The sequence below is a fragment of the Hevea brasiliensis genome, chromosome 14, assembly GCF_030052815.1.
Source record: "Hevea brasiliensis isolate MT/VB/25A 57/8 chromosome 14, ASM3005281v1, whole genome shotgun sequence".
Classification (NCBI taxonomy): domain Eukaryota; kingdom Viridiplantae; phylum Streptophyta; class Magnoliopsida; order Malpighiales; family Euphorbiaceae; genus Hevea; species Hevea brasiliensis.
In genome coordinates, this window is record NC_079506.1 from 3686188 (window position 1) to 3695292 (window position 9105).

The 9105-nt window shown below is 29.9% G+C and overlaps 1 protein-coding gene across 2 annotated transcripts; it reads right to left on the reverse strand.

Moving 5' to 3' along the window:
- Positions 1 to 6674: 6674 nt before the first annotated feature.
- LOC131173284 (S-adenosyl-L-methionine-dependent uroporphyrinogen III methyltransferase, chloroplastic-like) lies at positions 6675 to 8705 on the reverse strand. Of its 2 annotated transcripts, XM_058135381.1 has the most exons (4): positions 8080 to 8218; positions 7903 to 7993; positions 7411 to 7488; positions 6675 to 7320 (listed from the first exon to the last, which is right to left on the reverse strand). In XM_058135381.1, exons 1-4 carry the CDS (start codon positions 8112 to 8114, stop codon positions 7180 to 7182), a joined length of 345 nt encoding a protein of 114 aa, XP_057991364.1. In that variant the 5' UTR covers positions 8115 to 8218; the 3' UTR covers positions 6675 to 7179. The 2 variants fall into 2 exon arrangements, with proteins under 2 accessions (XP_057991364.1, XP_057991363.1); XM_058135380.1 differs by having other exon boundaries at positions 6688 to 7320; positions 7903 to 8705.
- Positions 8706 to 9105: the final 400 nt, after the last annotated feature.

Below are 9105 nucleotides of genomic sequence, written 5' to 3' on the forward strand. Positions count from 1 at the left end.
TCTCTATAAGATTATCAATTCGGGAAGACAGTGTTCTTCGTAATGGTGAAGAGAAAGAGAGAGATGGTATTTTCCTTCTTTGAACTTCATTCCAAGGAAGTCGATATCAGTTTGGGCCAATGAGCTCTTTTTTTTTTAAAGCATAATTCCATAGGAATTCACTAATTATTGAAAAGTAGAGATTCTTTCACTGTATTTGCCCAGAATATGTATAAAGATTTGCAAGGCAGAATTGCCCAGCTTGACAAGGATTTAAGATCCTCAATCCAGCAAAGGAGGTCTCCATTCGTACTCAGTATTCGATCGGGCCTTCTAGAGAAATGCCTGTGCATGATGAACATGGACTTGGCCCGATGGACTCCTCTGGACCCAAAATACTGAATACTGCTTTATTATATTCTCCAATGAAGTCAAACCAGTCTTGTAATATGCCAATAGTTCGAGAGATAAATTCTCTGAGAACAGTATGAGAATTGTGGCTGCTGCCTTGACCATTACTGTGAATGACTCAATGTCTCCAACGCGTTTTTCTTGAGAAAAGAAAAAATTATTTAGAAACATTGTGTGTTACCACATAATGTAACTTTCAGATGAATTTGGACTGGTCTATGTTGTGGAAATCAACACCATACGTCATTGGGTAATAAAGCAAAGGTTGATGGTGAAAGAAAGCATCTTCCTTAAGCCTTCATCTCTTTTTTATTTATTTACTCTTTATAAACCCTTCATCTTTTATTTTTCTTTGTGTTTAGCTTCATTTCTTGACCGTTGTCAACATCATATAACTTTGCATCAATGAAATCATCACTGAAAATTTCATTAGATGAATTTTAACTCATCAATGATATTGGTTGAAGTTGTTTTAAGGGAGATTTATTATTTAATTATTATATTTTAATGAAATTAATTAATTAATTTTTTTATTTAAAAAAAAATATGTTATTTAATTTTTTTATTTTTTATTATGTGAATTATTTAGTCTCCTTCTTTATTTTAAAGTAAAAAATTTTTTCTTAACTTAATTATTCAGTTCTTGTAATTTTAATAATATAACTATTTAATTTTCATAATTTTCCATCAATTAACTATTTAGAGGACTTAAACAATTATAAATTAAAAATAAGAGGATTAAATAGTATATTTTTTAAAATAAAAGAATTAAATAATTAGTTTTTATTAAAATGCTAGGACTACAAAGTAATTTTCTCTTATTTTAAAGCCATGAAATTAAGTTTGAACCAAATTGAGGTGAAAAAAAAATCACCAAATATTCATTTTATTATAATTTACTGCTTAGATCTTTATAGGAATTCATTTTATTATAATTTTATTTTATTTATTAAATTAATAAAATTTTCATAATTAATTAATTTAAGGAAAAAATTATTTTATGAAAATTTAATGAGATAGGTGGTAAATTTATATAAAATTATCTTATTTTTCATAACAAAATAATTATACCTTGTATGGAATCAAGTAATCATAGAATTTTTATTCTAAATAATTGTATATATATATATATACCATTATTAGCATAATTGTATCAGTTATGACCATTAGGCCAATTAAATGCATCACTTGAGGCTGCGAATCGTCCTCGTGTTTTTGTTATAAGCTACAAGAATTATGTAGAAACATTGTGTTTTGCCGCAAAACACAACTTTCATGTGAATTTTAACTTGGTCCAAGTGATGGCAAGACTAGATATTATAAGATTTTTAGTGTGATATCTCCAGAATTATAAGATTTTCAGTTTAAATCGCAGTCAAATCCCAATAAAAACCATATATTATAACTTTAATGTGCCTGGCTGCTTTGTTGACAGAGTCTGATCAGCAAAGTTACTTCTCTGAATCTCTTATAATTCCTGCCATTTTCCATTTTCAAATCAAGCAGGAAATTCATCCTGCAGTCATAGTTGTTCATTGAACAAGGCTCCATTGAAAAGAAAAACTGAAAAAGATCAAGTTCATTAAACACCACTTGTATTCTTTTTCGTTCTGATATAGAAAAATTTTTTATTAACTTTCTGCTAGCTCCAACCCGTTGGTATTCTATGTTTTCTTGAAGACTTGCTTTTTTATCTTTCTTGAAACCAAGTGCAAGGTTCATGGTATATACATATTAAGTATTTAGATAATATAGTTTTAATTTAATGATATTAAAATCATCTTTTTTATTGTAAATTTTCAAATTTGAATATTAAATCAGAGAAAAATTAATAAAAGAAAAAGAAAAAAAAAGGTATTATACACATTGATCAAATGTGAAGTATCTTTTTATTTATGAAAAATAAACAAATAAATAACGAACAAATCATGTGTATATTCTATCATAAACATAATGAAATCACAAATTAAGAATGAATTTTCATGAGAGAATTATTCGTCATGAATCATATACGATGTTTCCTTTCCTCCAATTTTCATACCAGTACTTCAAATCTATACTATAACCTTGACAGATACGAGTTCATGGGGAAGTAAGAAACCACAATAGGAGCACCAGATGACTTTGATTTGCTCTTGGGTTTCCCTATGTTGGGCTCTTTCGTGCTGGAGACTTGTACTGCATCATCTGTAACTCGGGATGATGAAGGAACAAAGCAACTAAAAATAGCTGACAAGTTTACCATTTTCTTGGTTTGGAGGAGCTGCGGAATTAGCTTAGAGAGGGAGGTTTTCTTGAGCTGAAGAAAGAGAGAAATTTAATGGGAGATGGCGTTTGAATGATGAGGTTCAAGGTTAGAATCTGTGTATATAAAGAGAAGGGAGAGAGAATGAGACTTGGAAATTCATATGGGTAGTGGATGATGAAAGAAAGTCCAAGGTTCCCGGATTCTGCCAAGTCTGACCAGATGGAGGTACCGGGTGATGAGTGATGATAGTGATATTCCATCTTCACCAAGAAAGTCCACAACACTTTCCTTTTACATTTGTAATCTGTGGCAATAATTAAACATCTGGGCAATGAGAGAGGCAAGAATTAAACTATGTTAAAAAAAAAAAAGTAAATGACTAAAAAAATCTAAACATTTATAATTTTTTTTAAATTTTAATCAAACTTTTTAATTTTATTAATTTAATATCAAATTTTTACATTAATTTTAATTTTAACAATTAACTTAATTAAATTATTTACTTGACAAAAATAATTTAAATATTTATCTACATTATTAATATTAATTAATTTTTTATATAAATTTTAGTGGTTATTTTTAAATTAATAAAAATATTGTTTTGATTAATTTTTCTATTATTTTAAAAGGTAATATATTTATTTTGATTAATTATTTGTTTATATTTATGTTTTCTCACGTTATACAGAAACATTGTGATTTGCTACAAGAAAATAACTTTCATGCGAATTTTTACTTGATCCAGGAGATGGCAAGACCAGATATTAATTATGGATAATAATTAACCCAGGGAAGTTGAAATCTCAGGCAATTCAGATATTAAATTAATTCTTATTCATAATATATTATTTTCTTCATAGAGATAACTTAAACGGTCATTTATTTTTTTATATTATTTTGATCAGCCTGGAGTGGACATCAAGGTTGAGTAGGGAACAAGTTTCTTGCGTTGTTTCTGATATGGCCGGAGACAGACTATGGAGTTCTAATAAACTTTGACTCAGTTTTTAGATACATCTCCAGAATCATAAGATTTGCCTGGCTGCTTTGTTGACAGGGTCTAATCTGAGTTCCCAGCACAGTTACTTCTTTGAATCTCTTCTAATTCCTGTCATTTTCTATTGTCAAGTCAAGCTACAGGAAATTCATCCTGTCATATTAGTTCATTGAACAAAGCCCCACTGAAAAGAAAAAGTGAAAAAGATCAAGTTCATTAAACGCCTTTTACATTCTTTTTATAACTCTGCTAGCCCCAACCCCATGGTATTCCATGTTTTCTTGAAGACTTGCTTTTTTATCTTTCTTCAAACCAAGTACAAGGTTCGAGGCATACATATTAAGTATTTGAGGTACTATCCATAAGTTCTAACATAATGATACTGAAGCCATCTGTGGATATTAAGTTTTCGAATTCGAATGTTCAATCGGAGCAAAATTAATAGAAGAACAAAAAAAAAAGAAAAAAAGAAGGGTATTATGATCAGTGAAGTATCTTTATTTATGAAAAATAATCAAATAAATAACAAACAAATCATGTATATATATTCTATCATAAACATAATCAAATCGCAAATTAAGAATGAATTTTCATGAGAGAATTATTCTTCATGAGTCATGTACGATTTTTCCTTTCCTCCTCCAATCTTCATATAGGTACTCCAAATCTATACTATAACCTTGACATATACGAGTTCATTGGGAAGTAAGAAACCACAATAGGAGCACTAGATGATTTTGGTTTGCTTTTGGGTTTCTCTACATTAGGCGCTTTCATGCCGGAGACTTGTACAGCATCATCTGCAACTCGGGAAGACGAAGAAGAAGATGATGAAGGAACAAAGCAACTAAAAACGGCTGAGAAGTGAACCATTTTCTTGATTTTGAGGACCTGCGGAGCTAGCTTAGAGGGAGAGGTTTTCTTGATGAGCTGAGGAAAGAGAAATTTATGGGAGATGGTGTTTGAATGATGAGGTTAAATGAAGGTAAGAATCGGTGTATATATAGAGAATAGGAAGAGAGAATGAGACTCGGAAATTCATATGGGTATACTTGATGTGCAAGGAAGGAAATTCCAAGTTTCCAGGATTCTGCCAAGTCTGACCAGATAGAGGCAGTGGGTGATGATAGTGATATTCCATCTTCACCAAGAAAGTCCACTACACTTTCGTTTTGCCTATGCAATCTGTAGCAATGAAACATGTGGGCAATGAGAGAGGCAATTAAGTCCCTTTCAAGAAGGAAATTAAATAATGTTTAAAACAAATAATATCTAATGGAAACGAGTGAATATATATTCTACCGGTTTGAAGTTAAAATTAAATCGATCCAATTTAACAATTAAAATTGATTAAAATTAGATTGATTAAATCTAACCCTCAATTAGATAGAATTGGCCAATTCAATTTTATTTTATTTTAAGTAAAAATAAAAAAAAAATTTCTTCATGAAAAGGAAAACAATTTAGAAAAAAAAATTTCATCAATTGAATTTATCATAAGTTCCAAATAAAAATAAAAATTAAAATTAAAATTACAATTACGAGTAAAGAAAATTTTAGGGTTGAATCAGATTTTTCTAAATGAAGAAATTATAATTTAAATATGTATTTAACTGTTTATATTAAATATTTAATTATTAAATCATTAATTCAATAATTAAAAAAATAACTACACTTTTAAAAAAGTTTTGATGTGTAATAAAATAATACCATATTAATATATATAAAAGCAATTTTTTGAAGCAAACAATATTTTTTTTGTTATTTAACTCATGGATGGATAAATGGACGTGATAAGCAATGAAGTCCACTTGTGACACATTAATCTGCGTCCTTTTCTTATCCTCCAAGCTTGGATTAATCAGGTTTTATTGTGGAGCAAGCATAAAAGAGTTTACAATTTCAATTAAATTAAAAAAAAAAAAGAGTTCCTTCTAAAAAAAAAATTCAATTGATTTTGTTATTTTATCCACTTGATTGCTTATTATTATTATTATTATTTAGCTAAATGCTGAAATTTATTTATATATTTATTAAGAATGTTAAATTTAACATATTTTTAACTTTTCATTCAAACTAACTAACAATTTCAATTTAACTTAAAAATTAAAATTTTTAGTTAAATTTCTTAATTTTTTTAATTTAGACTAAAAATAAAAAAAAATAATTTTTTGATAAAATTTCTTAATTTTTTTATTTAAACTAAAAATCAAAAGATTTAATTTTTTATTTTTTGTGTTAAATTTCTTAATATAGCTCAAAAATTAAGAAATTCAATTTTTTGATTTTATTAATTTTTAAGTTAAATTAAATTTAAATTAAAACTTTTAAATTATTTTAAGAGTTGAAATTGGGCATAAACCTTATTATTTTAGTAGTTAGCTTATAATATTGCACGTAGAAAATAACTACCATATATATAAGTTCACAAGGAACTACCCAATATATATATATATATATATAGAGAGAGAGAGAGAGAGAGAGAGAGAGAGAGAGAGAGAGAGAGAGAGAGAGAGAGAGAGAGAGAAAGAGAGATTTAATGTGACTAGCTGCTTTGCTGAAGTCTAATTAATGTGATTTCTCAGCATGGCTTTTTTTTTTTTTTAATCACAAAAGTTAATTAATTCCTTAAATGATCTTAGGATATGACTCAAATTATTGTGAAAATTGAAAATGATTTTTTTTTAATTTAAGTAGGAGAAAATTTATTAAATTAAATGGAGAATTATTTCTTATATAGTTTTAAACTCATAATCTATATATATATATATATATATAAATAAAAAGTAGACATGTTTTTTTCTAATGTTGCCACACAGGATTCCAAAACTTTCATATTTATGCTACGTGACAATATTTAAAACAGTCAAATTTTCTCCTGAATTGTTACATAAGATTTTAAAATTAATATATTTATATCAAATGGTAATATTAAATTGAATTTATTATATTACCATATATATCAATTATATTACTATATATTTATATCGCTATTCCATCCACCCTTCAAGGAAAGAAACAATGAGAATGTAGGATTCAGTAGGCATTATTATAGTGCTGTCCGCGGCCCCATGTGGAGTAGATAACAAGCAAAACATAGGAGAAGCATAACAAAAGAAAAGGCTGACATCACTTCCAGACAAACTTTACATGTTCTTCACTAATTTAAAAAGACAATTCTCAATAGCTCAACCTGATTTGGATGGAAAATTATGACAATGGGTTAAGGCTTAGTGAATTCCCTACAGTAAATGAATGCCAATACTGAGTCTTATATCCCACTTTTCCTCATAACAAAGATGGCAATTCAATGTCACCTCCTTGTAATAATTGTCTAAGTTGAATGCAACCAAACCTGGTATTATTAGTACCAAAGTTCATAGATGAAGATCATATTATGTAACATCATTGAAGGACAAAGCTAGCTGTTTCTGAAAAAAAAAATGAACACCTAATTTTCTTCAAATGGCACATAACCAAATTCCAAATTCTATTATCACCTTCTGATGTGGCAGCCATTTTCCGGACAGCCACCATCACTAGACTAAATGTTGATCATTTTTAAATGTCCAAACTTGAGAATAAAATTTGAGAGACAAGTGTACAGAATCATACCTGGAATAACTTTCACTTGAATTCCTTGCTGTTGGAGAAAATCCATCTCCTCTCCACCCCTTCCAAATACCTTGAAAACCCAAAATTAAGTAATATCAAAGCATGACTAGAAAGAACATGAATGTGCATTTGTAAACCAATTTTCATAACAGAAACTCACCAGCGGATCCCCTCCTTTAAGTCTCACAACAGTAGCTCCTGCTTCAGCAAAACTCAAAAGCAGCTCATGTATCTCCTCCTGCAAAAGAAACCAATTCCAAAGTTACTCCTAAACTCATTTCAACACAACCCTAATCCCATTATTTCAAGAAACATGAAATGAATTATACCAACAAGAAATCAAATACTTAACTAACGATAAATGTCCAGCTAAATTAATCGCAAATACCAGTTTTAAAAGTCGAAAATTTGAAATTTATTAGGAGGAAATTGAAACAGTTCATGAAGAGAAAAAAAAAAAGTTCAAAAATTTATAACAAAATCCAAACAACCAATTCCAGTTGAGCCCAAAAAAATCTTAACTTTAACAATAAAAACTGGACCAAATCAAAAACCCATTGCAAAATCAATAAAAACCCAATTCCCCAATCCCAAACTTGCTTAAAAAAAATAAAATTTGCATTTAAGCAGACAGCCATTTTTCTTAGTTTACCTGGGTTCTGCTATGGTAGCCAGCAGTCTTGCCTACATAAAGCAACCTAGCATCAGGACCAACCAAATCCAGAACATCATTGGACACCAACCTATCATACAACAAAAGATCAGCTTTTTGTATTACTCTCACTGCCTTCAATGTCAACAATTCCGGATCCCCTGGGCCTGTACCTACCAAATACACATGCCCTGGCCCACACTTCTCTCCATCTTTACCAAAAGTCTCTCTCTTCTCTTTAAGCACTTGAAGTAGCTTCCTCAGCTCTGGTAGCTGCAAAGCTATGTCGTTTTGCCTTATAGACTCTTTGTCAGATGGGAGAGGGCATGAAGAAGAAGAAGAAGAAGATTGGTAATGGTAAAGATCTAGCTGATCCTTATAAAGCCAGTGGTCTCTTTGGTATCTCTCAATTGAATGTTTCTCAGTAAAAGGTGAGCTTTTGAAATGTAAAGAGCATATGGTTTTTGGGATTAAGAAGAAATGCTTGAAATTTTGTCCAGATAAAGAAGAAGAAGAAGAAAGCGATGGCAGCTTATACACAAGAGCCATGGTTCAATAAGATTGCGAATTCTGAGTTAAACTACGAGGGAATATATATACAAAAGGAGAGAAAAAGTTTAGTCCTTTGAGAGTTAATAGAGACCATTTTTGCGTTTGTATACATACTAAAGAGAGAGAAAGAGAGATAAAGAAAAAGAAAAAGAAAAAGAAGTTGGGTTTGATTTGAATTTGTAGTCTTTGGGTGGGTTGGGAAGGCAAAAGTGCCCTTTTGGGTAGAGTCAGAGACGCAGGATCCTTTGGGCAACTTCAGCGGACTTTGGTACGCCATAGTTCATTAGTTCTTTTGAAAGGTGTTGCAACTTGCAGCTAATGTGAAGTTGAACTCGTTTGAAGTCATCATTGGGTTCCTAAGGAATGATGAAAATGAAAGACCGAGGCTGCTGTTGGAGAGAACGGTCCGCGGCCGAAGGCCGGAAGGTAATGCAGATCTGATCTTGGGTTCTGGGCCTCCATCTCGGCCCTCGTAGCTCGAATTTGAGGAAAAGTATAGAGGGTGGGGCTGGATTCATTTCGGCCATAATTTCTTTTTTAAATATAAAATTACTTATATATATATATATATATAGAAGGAGTGATCATGAGTAAAATATTTGTGACTTTAATACAATTAATAACTTAAATATAAAATTCATTTTAAAATAG

What these genes read in the sequence shown, in the direction of transcription:
- LOC131173284 (XM_058135380.1), bottom strand. Translation starts at nt 8,451, where the DNA reads ATGGCTCTTGTGTATAAGCTGCCATCGCTTTCTTCTTCTTCTTCTTTA. An exon ending in GCTACCATAGCAGAACCCAG is followed by an intron (nt 7,489 to 7,902) that starts GTAAACTAAGAA and finishes TTTCTTTTGCAG; the next exon opens with GAGGAGATACATGAGCTGCT. An exon ending in TTAAAGGAGGGGATCCGCTG is followed by an intron (nt 7,321 to 7,410) that starts GTGAGTTTCTGT and finishes TGGGTTTTCAAG; the next exon opens with GTATTTGGAAGGGGTGGAGA.